Source organism: Microtus oregoni, unplaced genomic scaffold, assembly GCF_018167655.1.
Source record: "Microtus oregoni isolate MIOR12 unplaced genomic scaffold, Mior012 000002F_ref0000024, whole genome shotgun sequence".
Classification (NCBI taxonomy): Eukaryota; Metazoa; Chordata; class Mammalia; order Rodentia; family Cricetidae; genus Microtus; species Microtus oregoni.
The window spans coordinates 24,956,195-24,975,447 of record NW_024543061.1 but is presented as its reverse complement, the minus strand read 5'-3'; the positions used below and the strand labels follow the sequence as shown (position 1 = coordinate 24,975,447).

The 19,253-nt window shown below is 42.1% G+C and overlaps 1 protein-coding gene across 1 annotated transcript in view; it reads left to right on the top strand.

The window, feature by feature from the left end:
* The first annotated feature begins 10,735 nt into the window (after positions 1–10,735).
* Alms1 (ALMS1 centrosome and basal body associated protein) overlaps positions 10,736–19,253 on the top strand; it is a 126,044-nt gene continuing 117,526 nt past the window's right edge. The window contains exon 1 of the mRNA XM_041635530.1: positions 10,736–11,065. Coding sequence (XP_041491464.1) covers positions 10,736–11,065 — 330 coding nt within the window. The remainder of the gene's footprint in view (positions 11,066–19,253) is intronic.

Sequence of the window (19,253 nt, the reverse complement as noted above, 5' to 3'; positions counted from 1 at the left end):
GTTATTCTGTTGACTGAGGTTTTCTGTTCCACCAGGTCCCACAGCCGTTTAGCCCCAAAGAAATCACACAGAGGTATATTAGTTATAAACTGACTGGCCCAGTAGCTCAGACTTCTCATTAACTCTTACAATTTATCTTAGCCCATTATTCTTGTCTGTGTTAGCTACGTGGTTCAGTGCCTTATTCAGTGAGGCAGTCACATCTTGCTTCTTCTGTGCCTGGGTCACGACCGTAGACCAAGCTTTCCTCCTCCCAGAATTCTCCTGTTCTTGTCGCCCTGCCTCTACTTCCTACCTGGTTGTCCCGCCTATACTTCCTGCCTGGCTACTGGCCAATCAGCATTTTATTAAAATACAATTGGCAGGGTACAAACTATTGTCCCAGAGCAACAAGCCATTAAGGTGATGGGACGGGCTTGAGAGATGTCTCAGTGGTTAATAGCACTTGTTGCTCTTGCAGAGAGCTGGGTTTGGTTCCTGACATCCACATGTTGGCTCACAATCATCCTGTTACTGGGCATCTATTCCTTTTTCTGATCTCTGAGGCCACCAGGCACACACATATACTTATGCAGACAAAATAATCACACACATAAATGAAATACAATAGATATATCTAAAACCACTTAAGGTGATGGATATGTCCCTTGTTTTTATTTTTAAACAAGTATACAGGGTCAAAATATCAGATTTTACTCTATAAATATGTGTGATTATTATGTGTTAATAAAAAAAATAAAAAATAAAAAAAGTAAAACTTAGGTCATGGATCAAGTCTTTCCTACTTCACAGAGCTCCCTCTTGTGTTGTTTCTGGGTAGTGTTAGAATATATGGCTTGCTTTCTTGGGAGTCTCTGCCGCTGTTCCCTCTCAAATTTATATCTAGTTTTTCTATTTTTATACTATCCTTTCTCTGAAATTAATTTTGTTTGTTTGTATGTTATTTTGTTTGTTGAGATAAGATTTCATGTATCTGAGAATGACCTCAAACTTCTGATCCTTCAGCCTCCACCTCTCAAGTGCTAGTATTACAGGAAGGAGCCACCATTCCTGGTTTTGAAATTGATTTGGCATTTTTATCTTTATTTTATGATTCTGTTACCTCTTAGTCATAAATATTTTCCATGTTTTTGATTTTTCTATTTCTATCTGGTGGTTTGCTTTTTTATGGGGAGATTTGTAGCACTGAAGAATTAGACTGGCGACCATTGCCCTTGCCCAAATCATTATGTAATTGTCAAATGCTTTCATTTGTCTTCCCTCTTTCGCCTTCCTTTCTCTATCTTCTCCCTTCTCTCCTGTCTCATGTGCACATAAGTGTGTACCATTCATATCTGCTCAGTTAACACATGCTGTAAATCTGATGTCTATTTTTCTCTAATTGAATTCACATAATCATATCTGCATATAAAACTATGTGTATATAATTTTCTGTCAATAAAAAATAACTTCTCTTAGTACATTTTCCCTCACTTTACTCCTCTTGGCAACATCCTACAGATGCACACATATACACATAAATAAATGCTAAAATAAAGCTTAAAAAATAACGTGGAAGAGCCAGGTGTGGTACTGCACACTTCTAATCCCAGTACTCAAGAGGCAGAGGCAGGTAGATCTCTGTAATTCAAGGCCTGTTTGGTCTACAAAGAGAATTCCAGGACAGCCAGGGCAGTGGTGGCATTCATCTTTAATCCCAGCACTTGGGAGGCAGAGGCAGGCAGATCTCAATGAGTTTGGGCCTATTCTAGTCTACAAATTAAGTCCCAGAACAGCCAGGGTTGTCACACTGAGAAAACTTGTCTCGAAAAACCTAAATAAATAAATAAATAAATAAATAAATAAGGAGAGCCTTGTGTGGTGTTGCACGCTTTTAATCTCAACACTCTAGTATCTGAGGCAGGTGGATCTCTGTGAGTTCTAGGACAGTTAAAGCTATATAGAAGAACTCTGTTTTAATAAATCAAACCAAACTAAAACAAAACAAAACCAACCAAAGAAAAAGAGATGGAAAGCAATTGAGGAAGACACTTACACCAACCTTTGGCCTCCACATGAATGCATGCACGCACATACACACTATACACACACAGACCATATGCCTGTATACATGTATGTGCACATACACACACATACACAAAAGGTGATATTATAGAGGATGGAGAGATGTCAATGGTTAAGAGTGCTTTCTGGTCTTGTAGAGGACTTGTGTTAAGTTCTCAGAATTCACACAGGGGCTCTAAACATCTGGAATTCTAATCCCAGGGGATCTGATGTCCTCTTTTAGTCTCTGGGGTCACTGTATGCATGTAATGCCCATAACATATGTGCAAGCACAACACACATACACAGGAAATGAAAATAAAAACTAAAAAAATCTTTATAAGAAAGATGAGTCATGGTGGCACACACCTTTAATCCCAATAGTTGTTAGGCAGAGGCAGGCGGATCTCAGTGAGATTGGGGCCAGTCTGGTTACAGAGTAAGTTCCAGAAAAGCCAAGGCTACACAGAGAGACCCAGTCTCAAACAACAATTTAAAAAAAATTGTGTTAGCTGGGCGTGGTTGTGCAAGCATTAATCCCAGCAACTCAGGAGGAAGAGGTAGGTAGATTTCTATGATTCGACGGCCAGTCTGGTCTACATAGTGAGTTCCAGGTCAATCATAACTGCATAGTGAGACCCGTCTCAAAAAACAAAACAAAAGCTAACTAACCAACAAGCAAAAAAATAGTGTTCTATACTAAATATACTTTCATTAATATATGCTTATATAAAGTCTGTTGGTTAAAATAAATACTGATTCCAGCTGTGACTGCAATGCCTCAGGAAATGGGAATGTCAATGCAGTTAAATCTGTGACAATATGCTTAACATCAGAGGATATCCTGCAAGCAGAAGCCCTCTCCGCCCCACCCTACCTGTTCTTAACTGTTCTTGGGCAGTTTGAATCCCTTTTCTTTCTTTCCTCTATGGTTTGCTTGCAAGAGGATGCTAATCGTTAGGGCATGCCTCTTTTTACTTCCTCTCGTTATATCAAAATCTTTAAGTAGAGCCAAAATGTCTCATCTCCCAGGGGTCCAATTATGAAGTCAAAGCCTATTTAGCAAATGAAATGGAAGATTTTTTGTTAATTTATTTTAATAGACATAAATAATGTATGTGGACACAGAGTTAAAAAATTAGCAACATGCTTTTTAAAAAGTAGTTTACAAATATTTATTTTTATTTTATATGTATGTACATGCGTGTGTGCCTGAGTATATTTATGTACAGGCAGTTGCCCTGGAGTTACAGGTGGGGTTGTGAGTTACCCAATGTGGGTACTACGAATTGAACCTGAGTTCTCTGCAAGAGTAGCAAATGTTCCTAAAAGCTGAGCCAACTGGGGCTGGAGAGATGGCTCAGAGGTTAACAGCACTGGCTGCTCTTTCAGAGGTCCTGAGTTTAATTTCTAGCAACCCACATGGTGGCTCAAAACCATCTATGATGAGATCTGAGACCCTCTTCTGGCTTGTCGGCAGAACAAGAACACTATATACATAATAAATAAAGAAATATTTTTAAATTTTATTTTAATTTTTTATTGATTTCTATAGTTTTCTCTGCTCCCCTCCCTGCCTCTCCCTTCCCCTTCAACCCTCCCCCAAGGTCCCCATGCTCCCAATTTACTCAGGGGATCTTGCCTTTTTCTACTTTCTACTTTCCATGTTTATTAGATCTATGTATGTCTCTCTTAGGGTCCTCATTGTTGTCTAGGTTCTCTGGGATTGTGATTTGTAGGCTGGTTTTCTTTGCTTTATGTCTAAAAAACACTTATGAGTGAGTACACGTGATAATTGTCTTTCTGTGTCTGGGTTACCTCACTAAAATGATGTTTTCTAGCTCCATCCATTTTCCAGCAAAATTCAAGCTGTCATTTTTTTTTTCTGCTGTGTAGTACTCTATTGTGTAAATGTGCCACATTTTCCTTATTCATTCTTCAGTCGAGGGGCATTTAGGTTGTTTCCAGGTTCTGGCTATGACAAACAATGCTGCTATGAATATAGTTGAGCACATGTCCTTGTGGCACGATTGAGCATCCTGCATACAATATATGACGAAATCTTAAAAGAAGAAAAGAAGAAGAAGAAGAAGAAGAAGAAGAAGAAGAAGAAGCAGAAGCTGAGCTAGCTCTGTAATGCCAGCAACACACTTTTAAACTGCTTCTGACTTACTTACTGTTAGAGGGTCTGGCTGCTTGGTTGTAGTGGGAAAGGTAGCTTATACGACATGTGGTTAAGAAATCAAAATGCATATCAGAAATGAACAATAGTGTGAAGCAGAAACCCAGAGACAAGTGTTCTGGAATTTGTACATAATCAGTGTGTATGTATTTCTTACCCTTTTCCTAAGTAGCTTACCTGAGAAGGCTCAGAGAGTTTTTTTTTTTTTTTTTTTTTTAATCTGGGCTTAGGAAAAATGAAATAGGCTGGAGAGATGACTAGGCAGTTAAGGCCACTTGCTGTTCTCTCACCTGGGTTTGGTGCCCAGCACCTACATGGTGGCTCACAAATGTCTGTAACTCTAGTTCCAGGAGACCAAATGCCCTCTCCTGACTTTCATAGGTACTAGGCACGTGAGTGGCACACAGACATACATGTAAAATACTCATACACATAAAATAAAAATGAATAAATCTAAAAAATAGAAAAGGAAGAAAGGGGGTAAATCATGGCATTTTCTACTGAAATGTGCTCTTTGAATTTGCTGTAGAGATGATCATATAATAAGCAGTGGAAGCCACAAAATGACCTTAACAATGGACGAAAGTTGGGCCTGTCTCCCCAATGGATTCATGGTTAAGGTGGTAACCAAAACAGTTGAGCCACAGAGAACTCTGGTGTGGTTCCTGTGAGCACTGATGGCCAAAAGGACAACTCACTATGGTTCTACTTAAATTGTAAAACTAGGAAAAGGAGGAGCTGGAGAACTCTGTAAGTATGTGGAGTCCTGATGTAAGCTAACAAAACAAAAAATTATGGCTTCTTCCTTCTTTTCCATTTCTGAGTCAGGACCATTTGAACAAAAGTGATCAGGTCCCCTGATGTCACTTAGAAACACACAGCAACTCTCTGTCTTTCCCAATAGGGTCCCATACCTACTCACCATGGTAACTGAACCATGGTGAAAAAAGCAGACCTCCCAGGAATTGTAACTGGCTCTAAACCAAAGCTGATCTACCTGAGGAGTCTGAGTTCACTGTGAGACATTATTTAGTGTGGGACATTGGAGAGCTAGGTGATTACACTTGGGTTGATATTGTGTGTGTTTGTGTGTGTGTGTGTGTATGTGTGTATGTGTGTGTGTATGTGTGTGTGTATGTGTGTGTGTATGTGTATGTGTGTATGTGTGTGTGTATGTATGTGTGTGTATGTGTGTGTATGTGTGTATGTGTGTGTATGTGTGTATGTATGTGTATGTGTGTATGTGTGTGTATGTGTGTGTATATGTGTGTGTATGTGTGTGTGTGTATGTGTGTGTATGTGTGCAAGTGTGTGTGCAAATGTCCAGAGGTCAAAGTCAGGTGTCATCCTCAGTTGTTGTCTGTCTTTTTTTTTCTCTTTTATTTATATTTATTTTTTGTGGGTATGAGTGTTCTGCCTGCATGTACATATGTGCACCATATGCATGCCTGGTGCCCGTGGAGGTCATGAGAAGGAATCAGATCTTCTGGAATGAGAGTTACAGGCAGTTGTGATCCACCATGTGGGTGCTGGGAACCAATCTCCCTGCAAGAGCCTCGAGAACTCTTAACCGCTGAACCATCTCTCCACCCTCTGCATCTTATTTTTTTGAGAGATGATATATCACTGACCTTGCAGCTCAGCTAGACAGACTGGCCAGTTATCCCCAGAGATGTTTCTGTCTCATCTTTCCCTGTCCCAGGACTACAGGTACCTGCTACCACACCTGGCTTACATGGATGTGGGGGATCTAACTCAGGTTGTGGTGCTTGTGTAGCAAAAGCTCTTTCTCCTCCATTGAGCCATTCCCCCAGAACCTTCACATTCTTTTCACAGTGGCCCGGTGGATCTTCGAGGGCATCCTGTGTTTTTTTTTCTTAGTTTTTTTTTTTTTGAGTTTTATAGCTGAAGTAGAGATATCTAACTACTGACAGAAGAATACACATTGTTCCCTGACCTTAAAATTGTCATTTGTGGTAGAAAGGGCTTACGGAAGCACTTAGTAATCCCCTTTCCTACTGAAAATATAAACTAAAGGGGGGTTTTGTTTGTTTGTTTTTTCAGACAGTGTCTCACTGTGTAGCCCTGAATGGCTTGGAACTTCCTTTATAGAAAACAGACTGGCCTTGAACTCAGAGAGATCTGCCTACCTCTGCTTCCCAAGTGCTGGAATTAAAGTCATGTGCCGCCACCTGAATTTAAGGGAGCTTTTCTAGAGAGGACCATGTGGGTTGGTGGATTGAGTGAGGAAGATCTTTCTCTCTGTAGACTGGCATCCAAGCAGCTGGGAGCCTGGGTAGAATTCCATCTTTTATGGAGCCCTTGCTCTTGGACCATAGAACTCCAGTCATTTAATCGCATCAGATTCTTGAGTCCTCATGATTCAGATTGAAAGTTATATATGAGATTCTTTGGACTAAGTTCCCTGAGGCTCCAACTTGATGTGGGACCTTTCAGCCCCCATAATCACATAACTCATTGTTATAACGAATTCCTATCGTCCTTCGTATCTATATCTATATAACACCCCATCTCACTTTGCCTAGTACACTGGCAATAAAAAAGGATACCACAGAAATTGCAGGTCTTCTCATGAACTTTCTCACCTTGAGCTTACAGCATCATTTAGTGGGCTAGACCTGAGATAACCAGGGGTGTTAGGAGAGGAAGGGCGAACCTTACCTCTGAGGTGTTACCATTTCAGAAAAAGTGAAATTTCTTTTACAGTCAGAATTCGTGGTCCTGGGAAACATAAATTAGTTGTTAATTGTTAATGCAAAACGTTTGCTTCATTGTCTTTGATTTTTTTGCCACATTTTTTGTCTCCGTGTCTCTGGATTGACGGAAATAGTTTCCGACATGAACACAAGGGCTCCACTGAACTGGAAGTTGAAATTGTCACCTGATGGGTTACTTTTCATGCACTTGGCTTAATAGACCAGAAAGGAGTTTTCTTTTTGGCAAGGATAATTGATTCTGATTATCAAACGGAACTAGAGAGAGAGCTACAAAATGGAGTGAGATATGTATGGAAAGAGCTGGGTTGTGATATATGGGTTAAGAGCACTTGTTTTGCAGTGGTCCTGAGACCCAGACAGTGGCTCACAAAAACCTATAATTCCAATTCTAAGGGATTCTACACCCTCCTTTGACCTCCTCAGGTACCAGGCACACACATGGTGCACATACATAAATGCAGACAAAACATTAATACACATTTAAAATGAATCTGAAAAAAATGTTTAAAAGGGAATATATCTGAAACACAGGTGATCTTCTGGGGCATTCTCTAAGAATGGCTTATCTAGCAATATCATGTAATGGAGGATGACAGCAACCCTATAAAGGTAAGACCCCTTCAGAAATGGAGTTTGGGGTCTTCTAATGGATAAAAGACCCTGTGACGCAGGCTGAGACAGGAAGTAGATATGAATAGAGCTGAAGTGATATTTGATAGTTTGTGTCCACTTACAAAGATGAGAGGTCATGAGGTTAGCGTTTGCTCCTTACATTATGCATATAAATTATTGATATGCAGTTGTGTGTTTTGAGTTGTGCCATTTCATGTTTCTTGTAATTTCATTCTGTTTCATACAGGGTGATTTAGTTACTGATGGAGATTTTTTTCTTTCTTTCTTTTTTTTTGGTTTTTCAAGACAGGGTTTCTCTGTAGCTTTGGTGCCTGTCCTGGAACTAGCTCTTGTAGACCAGGCTGGCCTCGAACTCACAGAGATCCTCCTGCCTCTGCCTCCTGAATGCTGGGATTAAAGGTGTGTGCTACCACTGCCCGGAAAATGTTGTTTTCAAATAACATTTTATTCAATTTTTCTAGATGAATTAACTGAGAGGTTCTGTTTTGCAAAGTACACGAGCTACAGTTAGATTACTCACTTTCTATAAAGACTGGAGGAAGCCAGACATGGAGCTGATGCGTATAGCCCTAGCACTAGAGAAGCTAAAGAAGGAGGATCCCCAGGTTTGAGGTTAGCTACATAGTTCCAGATAACATGGATTACAGAGTTAGATCCTGTCTCAAAAGAGCAAGAAAGCAAACAAACAAATTGACCAGTCACTTCTATTATTTATCAAAGAACACAGCTGGAATAGACACCTGTGAGTGGGTTTCAAACAAGAGGTCTTGAAAATGTGGTATATCTGGAATTGGTCGTCAGGCTGGAGAAGACTCATTCTGACAAGAGCAATTTAAGGGAGGAAGGGTTTATTTTGGTTCACAATTTGAGAGTACATCCGTCATGGTGGGAAAGTTCTGGTGGCAAGAGCTTCAGACCAGTCACACACACCCAGACTCCCGAGCAAAGAGAAATTAATACATGTCTGTTTGCTTGTTTTCAGTTCAGTTTCTCTACTCTTAGCCAGTTCTGGAGCTCCTGCCTAGGAAATAGTGCCACCCACAGTGGGCAGGGTCTTCCCGCCTCAACTAACAAGACAATCTCTCACAAGCAAGCAAGCAAGCAAGCAAGCAAGCAAGCAAGCAAGCAAGCATACAGGTGTTAATTTCTCTCTGTTCTTGACCATGGATGTGATGTGACTTGTTGCCTTGAATTTCCTGCTGTGGGAGACTGTAAATAGCCGAGGGTTGTGAGCTAAAATAAACCCCCTCTCCCTAAATTGCTTTTGCTTGGTAGTTTATCACAGTAACAGAAATGAAACTAGAGCAAACAGAAACTTACTGAATGCTTCATTTTGCCTTCACTGATTTATTGTGTTTTTCCTTTATGCTTTTATTTCTAAATTTTCCGACTCTTTGTCATATTTTATGTGTTTTTATTTGCCCATCTATTTTTCCAAACACATATATATGGTAGAATTTTTCCACATTTGCCATATGTAATTATCATTTTTTTTTGAGCTGTTAATGAATTTCTTGGGAGGGTTTTGCCATCTGGCGTCAACTGGCAAGTTATAATCAGCTTCCCTCTAGCCACACAAACACCTGGAGGAGCCGGGCGATGGTGGTGCATGCCTTTAATCCCAGCACTCGGGAGGCAGAGGCAGGCGGATCTCTGTGAGTTCGAGACCAGCCTGGTCTACAGAGCTAGTTCCAGGACAGGCTCCAAAGCCACAGAGAAACCCTGTCTCGAAAAACAAACAAACAAACAAAAAACCCAAACACCTGGAGGAACACTTACTTCACTTTCTGACTATATGATGCCCCCAGCGGCTAGCTGGGAGAGGAAGTCAAAAGTTCTCCAGTAGGCAGACTCCATAGGAACTCCAAGGGAAGCCAAATTTATCCCCGTATTCTATTTATCATCTTTTGACCAGACAATTCAGTCTGGACTTCATTCCATTTGACAGTGTTCACTGAGCATCTCCTTAAAGGTCAGAGACTGTTCCAGACACTGGGCATACTTGTGGCTTTTTCTTTGGAGACCTGAACAAATGTTTATCTGTGATGGTTTAAATTAGAAATGTTTAGTTCAGTGTTTCAGTCAATTGAATACTTGTGATGCCTTTAGATGAAGGAGGTGCAGCTTTGCTGCTAGAAGCCTGTCATGCAGGGTAGGAGAGGCATGGGCAAGGCCTTTATCTGCTAAGCTATTTTGCCCTCCCTCATTTTTTTTTTTTGGGGATAGGGCCTCTCTAATCACCCTGGTAGTTTTGAAACTCCCTCTGTAGGCCAGGTTGGCCTTGAAGTCACAGAGACCCCACTGTCTCGGCCCCCCCAGTGCTGGGATTAAAGGCGTTAAGGCACACGCCTTTGATCCCACCTCCTCCTCCTTTCCCCCTTGCTGTGCACTCACACAATAAGGACGGTTTAGGGGAACTGGTTCTCTCCTCCTACCTTTATATGCGTTCTGGGAATCGAAGTCAGGGGTTTAGACTCCTGTTGTAGATGCCTTGCTGGCGGAACCACCTAGCCAGACCTGCAGGGGCCTCTTAACCTCATTTTCTAGGTGCTCCTTTTCACACCACCGCAGGTGGTAAAGTCAGATCCCACTTCCTATGTTTTTGACTCCAGCGTCCATTTTTTAAAAAAACTATTCATTCGTTCCCTTATGCTTCACCACTGCTAGATTCAAATGCCAGCTGTAGACTGTCACTTAAGGCACTAACTCTTTAAACATCTGTAATTTGCGAATGTGATTTATCCATTTATGGGTTTATCCTAGGGTTTGAGGGCGAGAGACAAAAAAAAAAAAAATCAGGAATGAATTGAGCTGGAAGTGCCCTAGCGCCCCCAGAAAAGCCCGGTCTAGGTTTATTGTGAGCATACAGTGCTATAAGCAAGGTCCGGTGACGAAGCAGGTCACAGCCCTCCTCTCCTGCAGCCTTCCCGCGCGCCCCGCGGGGCGTCCCTAGCAACGCGCGCGCTCACTCGCAGCCCCGCCCCGCCCGGGGCGGTGGCGTCAAGTGCGCCTGCGCGCGGTCGCAACCGCCAGTCAACTCGCTTCCCCCTCCTCTCCCCACCCCCTCCCCTTTCCTCCTCCTCCTCCTCCTCCTCCACCTCCTCCTCCTCCCGCACAGCGCCTGGAGCGCGACGCCAACATGGAGCCGGAGGACCTACCGTGGCCCGGCGAGCTGGAGGAGGAGGAGGAGGTGGAGAACGCGTTCCCGGCGGCGACCGAGGAGACCGTGGAGGCCCGGACCTCTGAAGAGACTGTGAAAGTGGAAGAGGTAGACTTTGAAGAGGCGGGGCCCGAGGTGGATTTGGATTTTAACTGCGAGTCCCAAACGCGGGAAAGCACGGACGAAGAGGAGGACGAGATGGCTAAGGCCTGGCTGCAGGCGCACCCTGCCCAACCTGGCAGGGCTTTCCCTCCGCCCCCGCCCCCGCGGTACCTGTACGCTCCGGTGGAGCATCTGAGCGAGACTGAGGTGGGTAGCGGCGCTTGTAGGAAGGAGCCGGGCCGTGGGGGAGGAGCGGGGCGGTGGGGAGGAGCGGGGCTGAGGCCCAAGCGTCAGTCGAGGTGCTTGAACTACTGAAATTGGTCCATGATCTGGGAACCGGTTCGCCATGCCTACGGACCGGAGACCCCTGCTTGTGGGGCTGGCACACTCTTCGCAGTCTTGGGTTCTTCCTGGCAGTGACATCTGCGGTGTCTCTCCGGCCTCTTAGTGAGTCCGGGTTCTTTTGAACTTGGGCAGATAGGACAGCTGCGCAGGGAGCCGGCACTCCCTGAGCGTGCAATTAGAAAGGCCTCTTGGGCAGAAGGTGGGAGCTGAAGAGGGAACTTGGGAATTGCTAGCTAGCGGAGAGACATTTGGCACCTTAGTTTTATTGAAGTGTAAGAACCCCCGCTCCCGAGGAATTAGTGTGGATTATGTACTCTGCGTGAGTTGTCTCGATAAGTCCCCCGCCTATTGTGTGTCTCCGGAACCTCATTTGTAGCAATTAATGGGTACTTAGCCAATGGCAGGAACTTGGAATGGAAGCAGCTGTGATCAGTCAGCTCTGGTTTGAAATATTAGAAAGCACTAAGTCAAGACCAAATGGAGGAAGAGCCGAGTTTACAGAGGTCCTGCCAAGATCATTTCGAAACTAACCATGTTCTTAATATTAATGTTTTTTAACTGTCAAGAACTGCATTCCTGTTCATCACCACCACGTGTGGTCCTTTACATATTAATTAGTTAGTAATAATAGAATTAGAAGGGCTGGTGGTGTATTTAAGTGCTAGAGGTCTTGCAGGTGGTGGAGGTGTGTGCAAGGCTCTCAGTTCAAGCCCTAGTACTTGGGGTGGGGGTGGGGTATTAAAATTAGGAATTCAGGGGCCCCGTTTGATCACTTTTCAAGTGCTTGATAGCCGAGCTTAGGTTACAGAACAATTCCATCATCACAGTGATGCATGGACTGTGATTGCTAGGTATGGCAGGAGTGTTCAATCCCCTCAGCTGAGACTTTGAGCATTCACCTTGGGCCACACATTGTACTTGACGCTAAGGAAATTTTGGTGAACCAAACCCCTGCCTTCCTAGCATTCCCACTCTAAAGAGGGAGGCAGATACAACCCACATGTTCTCCTAAGTGAAAATGGCATATGCTGAAATGCTGTGGATGCATAAAGCAGATAACCTGGACTTGTCAGTGAAGGCTGGGCAGGCACCTTGAAGACTGGGAGGCTGACTAAACAAGGGTTTAAAAAGAAGCCTAGGGGGCTGGAGAGATGGCTCAGTGGTTAAGAGCATTGCCTGCTCTTCCAAAGGTCCTGAGTTCAATTCCCAGCAACCACATGGTGGCTCACAACCATCTGTAAAGAGGTCTGGTGCCCTCTTCTGGCCTGCAGACATGCACACAGACAGAATATTGTATACATAATAAATAAATAAATATTAAAAAAAAAAGAAGCCTAGAAGCCGGGTGTTGGTGGTGCATGCCTTTAATCCCAGTACTCGGGAGGCAGAGGCAGGAGGATCTCTGAGTTCGAGGCCAGCCTGGTCTACAAGAGCTAGTGCCAGGACAGGCTCCAAAGCTACAGAGAAACCCTGTCTCGAAAAACTAAAAAAAAAAAAAAAAAAAAAAAAAAAAGCCTAGATGAGGAAAGGGAAGTGTGATATTTTCACAATTTACATTTGAGTTGATTTTTTTTTTTGTAGGACTAGGATTGAACCCTAGCCTTTGGGCATTCTAGGCAAACGTTCTGTCTACCAATGGGCCACATCATTTAAAGCATGGCATTTTAAGGAATTAAAGGCCAGCAGGCTGAGTCTGGATTACAAAGCTTTCTGTATTATTTCAGGGATTTCAAGGATTTATCTCTGGAGTTTCGAGACATCAGTAAACTGCTTTAAAGGATGTTTGTGATTAGATTCGTATTTCAGCAAGAGAGCAAGTAGTGTAGATAGCTGTGCTCGTAGGGGAAGATGAGAGCATTCTGAACAAATGAAGGACACTAATTAGTGGGTTGTTGCAATACTGTCAGGCAAAAAGTCTTTTGAACAAGGAAATGAGCAGGGTGTGATGGCATATGCGTTTTAGTTCCAGGATTTAGAGCTACTAGTGGTTCCTAATGCTGCGACCCTTTAATGCAGCTCCTCATGTTGTGACCCAATCATAAAAGTACTTTGTTGCTACTTCACAACTAATTTTTCAATTGTTATTGAAGAGTCTAAGAATGAGAAAATAAAAATGTAGATTCCAAAAATAAGAATGTAGAAATAAAGCCACAGAGAAACCCTGTCTCGAAAAAAAAAATAAATAAATAAAATAAAAATGTGTTCATGCCGGGCGGTGGTGGCACATGCCTTTAATCCCAGCACTCGGGAGGCAGAGGCAGGCGGATCTCTGTGAGTTCGAGACCAGCCTGGTCTACAAGAGCTAGTTCCAGGACAGGCTCCAAAACCACAGAGAAACCCTGTCTCGAAAAAACCAAAAAAAAAAAAAAATGTGTTCATTGTGTAGTACTCAATTCCTCTGTCATCTATCTCTTCCGAAGTAGTAAGATTGTTGTAATGATAAGTTTGGTGTGTGTGTGTGTGGAGGGGTGTAGTGTTTGTGTGCACATATGCATGTATGTATGGGTACATATTGATTGCTTCCCACCTTGTTTATTAGATCACCTGCCTGTGCCTCCAGAGTGTTAGGATTGAAGGTGTGTGCCACCACACCTTCCATCTTAATTTTTGAGACAAGATCTGTCTTTGAACCTGGAGCTCATTGGACTAAGTTAGGCTGATCCACCAGCAAGCTCCAGGGATTGTCTCCCTCTAACAGAGCAGGAACTCGGTTGGATTGAATGCAGGTGAAAGTCAGAAGACAATTTGTAGACTCGGTTTTCCCTTTTGTGTTGGAATTGAACGCAGGTCACCAGGCTTTACTGGTGGAGCCAGCTCTGTTTCCTCTCTCCCTTCTGCTTTTCAAACACTTGGTTGAGAAATGAGTGATCCAGAGCCTCTGCTACTTTGTTTCCTGTTATTCCTGGGGATCTTTCCGCATAGATGATTTCAGACACCTCTCCTTGAAGCTTGCATTGTGAAGGAAAATATTTTTGGGAGACTGTAATGTTCATGGGTTGTAGCGCTAGAGGAGGTTCTTGTTGTTCAACTTTTAATGGAATCATGAACCCAGCTGAAGTTTCCTGTCAGCCCTCCTCCCTTTTCCTCTTACCCTCCTGCTTCCCGCTAGTGCTCAGCATCTCTTCTGACAGCAGGTTGCCATTTTTTCAGAAGAAAGAATACATGGTCAGAGCTTTTAGCCTTGTCTGTGATATTCCATTCCATTTGCGTGAAAGGTGCTGGAATGAATATTTTCTATGCCCTGGAACAGGTTAGTTGTGTGGAAATGTTTCTCTGATGTTTGAGCCGTACCAGAAGCGAATGGTGTTTCCAGGTTCCTCTCAGCGGTGGTCTGTATATGTAGACTGGTGTTTCTTGGGTCAATTTTGATAATTTATGATTTTCCCAGAAAGTCCTTCATTTTAACAATGACTCTAGTTTTTTTTTGTATGTGCCAATTTTTATTTCTCATTCTTAGTTTTATGTATTTTTCTTTTGATATGCCACTGTAGAGGTTTATTTGCTTTTCATCTGAGGAAACTACTCTTGGAAAGCTCAGTTTTTTTTCTTGTTTTAGGCTGTTAAAAACGCTGCTGCTCTAAGCATACATGTTACTGTGTGGACATGTGAGTTCATTTCTCTTGGGTATATACATGTTACTGTGTGGACTTGTGAGTTCATTTCTCTTGGGTATATACATGTTACTGTGTGGACATGTGAGTTCATTTCTCTTGGGTATATACATGTTACTGTGTGGACATGTGAGTTCATTTCTCTTGGGTATATACATGTTACTGTGTGGACATGTGAGTTCATTTCTCTTGGGTATATACATGTTACTGTGTGGACTTGTGAGTTCATTTCTCTTGGGTATATACATGTTACTGTGTGGACATGTGAGTTCATTTCTCTTGGGTATATACATGTTACTGTGTGGACATGTGAGTTCATTTCTCTTGGGTATATACATGTTACTGTGTGGACTTGTGAGTTCATTTCTCTTGGGTATATATCTGGTGGTGGAATTGCTGGACATTTTGGCATTCCTGTATTTAACCCTTTAAGGGCCTGCCAGATTGTTTTCCAGTGTGGCTGTGCTACTTTCCTTTCTAGCACTGTCTGACCGTTTCTGTTCACATGTCTGAGTAATGATGGACATATTTTCTTGTGCTTATTGATCATTCATACATTTACTTTACAAAAATGTCTATTTAGAGCTTTGCCCATTCTTTATTTGGGCTGTTTCCAATTGGGTCTTAAATTAAAAACTCAGGGCTTTGCATGTGTCAGTCAAAATCTCATATATATTTTGTTAATCCATTTTAGTACATTTTTAGATTTATTTATTTTTACTCTATGTGTATGAATATTTGCTGCTATGTATAACTGCACCACTCATATGCCTGGTGCCCGTGAAATGAGAAGATGGTGTCAGATCCCTTGGGGCTAGAGCTATAGATGGTTGTGAGCCTCCATGTGAGTGCTGGGAGCTACATGCTGGGTCCTCTGCAAAAGCAGCCAGTGTTTTTAAACACTGGGTCATCTCTCTAGTAAGCATCAGTCTAATTAATCTTTATCAATAATTAATCTAATTAATCTTTATCAACTAAAAAAATCAAGAGTCAGATATTGGGGTGAAAACCTGAAAGATCAGAGAAGCAGGGGAGCAGCCACAGTGACTTCCCACCTTTCTGGTTCCTCCGAACAAAAGGGGCAGAGATCCTCTGAGCCCTGCCTTACCTCTTGTCTTCTCTCTACAGTTCTCCAAACCTCTGTGGTCAGCTAGTGGCTGGTCCCACCCGATGACTTCAAGCAACCTTTATCAGAACAAAATCAAAAATATCACACATATATTTATTTAGAAGCAAGGCCTCTCTATGTAGTTCTGGGTGTCCTAGAACTCACTATGTGGACCAGACTGACTTTGAACTCACAGAGAAACACACTAGATACAGTTTGTAAATACTGCGATTGTTTTCTCTCACTTTCTGTAGTGTGCTTTTCCTTCCTCTTCTCCTGTGGCTATCCCTTCCTCTCCCCCCTGCTGTTTTGTCTCTTGTGTCTTCTCTCTGCCCTGTGCTAGATGCTGAACTAAGGGTCTCATGGATGTCAGGCAAGTGCTGTGCAGCCTCCCTTTTCACTTTGTTGTTTCCTCTTCTGTGCAGCTTCTTAGTTTGATACAGTTCATCTTTTCAGTTTGTACCCTGAGCTTGTGGTGTGACCAGAGTCAAAGAGCTTTTCCCTTGTGTTTTCTTGTTTTATGACTTTAGTTTTTACATTAAAAAGTTCATTTTGAGTTATTTTTCTTGTGTATTTAAAATAAAAAATATGATACTGTTGAAATACGGAGCGTTTACTCTGTAGTATTAAGAGCGGTGGGCTGCGTCCCCGGCACCCGGCCGCCCGCACGGCTAGCTTTACCCGAAATAATTACACAGAAAATGTATTCTTTTAAACACTGCCTGGCCCATTAGTTCCAGTTTCTTATTGGCTAGCTCTTACATATCGATCTAACCCATTTCTAATAATCCGTGCAGCTCCACGAGCTGGCTTACCAGGAAAGACCTTAACCTGCGTCTGTCTGGAGTGGGAGAATCATGGCGACTCTCTGACTCAGCTTCTTTCTCCCAGCCTTCTGTTCTGTTTTCTCCTCCCACCTATGTTTTAACCTATCAGGGCCAAGCAGTTTCTTTATTCCTTAACCAATGAAATCAACAGATTGATATGACACTCCCACATCATGATACCTAGCTTTTTTTTTTCTTAAAATTTCTTAGACTGTTTGGGTCTTTTGTGGGTTCATATGGATGTTGGAATTTTTTGTTTTAAATTTTCATGAAGAATGTCATTGCAATTTGACAGAGATTGTATTGACTTTGTGATTTGCTTTGGGCAGTATGGCTTTGTTAACAGTATTAATTCTTTCAATCCCCATGGACTGTCTGTTTACTTGTGCTTTTTTCTTTTTTCCTCTCACCTCCTCTTCCTTCTCCCCAAACCACCTCTCTTGAGGGTCTCATTGTGTAGCTTGACTTGACTGGCCTGGAAATCAACTACACAGATCAAGTTGGTGTGTGCCACCATGCCTGGCTGTTGTGCTTTTTTTCATTTCTTTCATTAGAATCTTACACTCTTTAGGATACAAGTTTTAAGTATTTACGTATATAGCAACTGACTTTTTTGTTTTTGTTTTTCTGAGACAGGCTTTCTCTGGGTAATAGCCTCAGCTGTCCAGGAACTTACTTTGTAGACCAGGCTGACCTGGAACTCAGAGATCTGTTGCCTCTGCCTCTTATATGCTGGGATTACAGGCATGTGCCACCATGCCCGGCTGACCTTTTTTTTCTCCCATTGGTGAGGTGGGGTCTGAAACTTACTATGACCCAGGCTGGCCTTGGTCTCTAAGTCCTCCCTCTGCCAAAGTGCTGAGATTACTGGCTGCTGATTGACTTTTGATATTATATTAATGAAACTTTTCTCATTTCTTCTTTGGATAGTTACTTGTATACAGAAATGTAATTGATTTTGTGTGTGATATTCAGTATATACATGTTCGTGTGTATGTGCGTGCATGTATATATGCAAATCGTGGGTTCCTCAGTTACTGTTTACCTTATTGTTTAGCAAAGTTTTATTAGATTTATTTTGTTTGTTGTGTATGAATTTTGTTTGTTGCCTATATCTATATCTGTACCACTGGTGCTCACAGGGATCAGAGTGGGTGTTGTAACTGGAGGTATAGATAGTTGTGAGCTGCCATGTGGGTGCTGGGAATCAAACCTGGGTCCTCTGCTATAACAAGTGCTCTTAACTGTTGAGCTATCTCTTCAGTCCCCCACCTTTTAAGACAGTTTCTCATGTTGCCTGTAACTCACTTTAGTTAGACTGGCTGGCCAGTGAAATTTGGGGATTTCTTAACATGCCCTACCTCCCAACTGCACTGTGGGATCACAGATGCATGGCTCTTACACGGTGCTCAGTAATCTCAAATTAGATCCTCATGTTTTTCTTGACAGCTGTGGTTAGGACTTGTAATTATTTGTTGAATAGAACTGGCAAGAGAAGTTGCCCTTGTCTTGTTGTAAAACCTTAGAGGAATTATTTTTTTTTAAGTTTTCCACATTGAATATGATATTTGCATGGGTTTTTCACATTATGGGCTTTATTCTGAGGTATTTTTTGTCTATCCCCAGCTTCTTGTTTTTTGTTTTCTTTAATTATGAAACAGTGCTTGCCTTTGTAGAGCATTTTTTTTTTCTGTTTTAATTGAGGTGATCATGTGTGTCAAATCACTAGCTGAGGATGACTTTGAACTCCTGTTTCTTGTGCTACCACATCTTGAGTACTGGGATTATAGGGGTCTATCACCACACTTGTGGTATTTATATGGTGCTGGGGATTGAACCCAGGGCTTTGTATATCCTAGGTAAGCACTCTTCCAACTGAGCTACTTAAACAGTTTCTACTCTAATTTTTAGTTTTCTGTTTGTTATTTAGCCCTGCTGACTTAATTTATTGTGAACTCAAATTTGCATATAAAATAATCACTAATTTTACAGCTTCCCTCCTCTTCCTTGTTAATTGGTAATAGACTAGCTGTTTTGCTTCTAGACAAAAATAGATACAGTATATTTGGATCTTTTGGATTCTCTTTCCTCCTGACAAAAAGCTTTTGTTTGTTTTAACTTTCTTTTAATTTATTCTTTGTGTCTTTTACATCACGAGTCTTGGTCCCATTTATCTACCCATCCCTCCATATCCACCCTCTATCCTAGCAACCTTCCTTCCCCAATAAAATAAAATAAAATTTAAAGAAAAAAAATGGAAATAAAGGAAAAATCTCATTATGGAAGCGGCAGTGTGACACGGTCTGACAGTAAACACTTTATCTGTATATCTTTACTTGCAAGTGTCCATTGCACAGAGTCATGGTTCCAGGCCTCTGATTTCTGCTACACTTTCGATACTTGGGACTCCCTGGCTATCCTGTTGTTGTTCTGTGTTGTAGAGATCTAGTAGCTTTTGGTCTGCAGTACTGGTCCCTCCAGCAGATCACAGATGGGGTGGATGT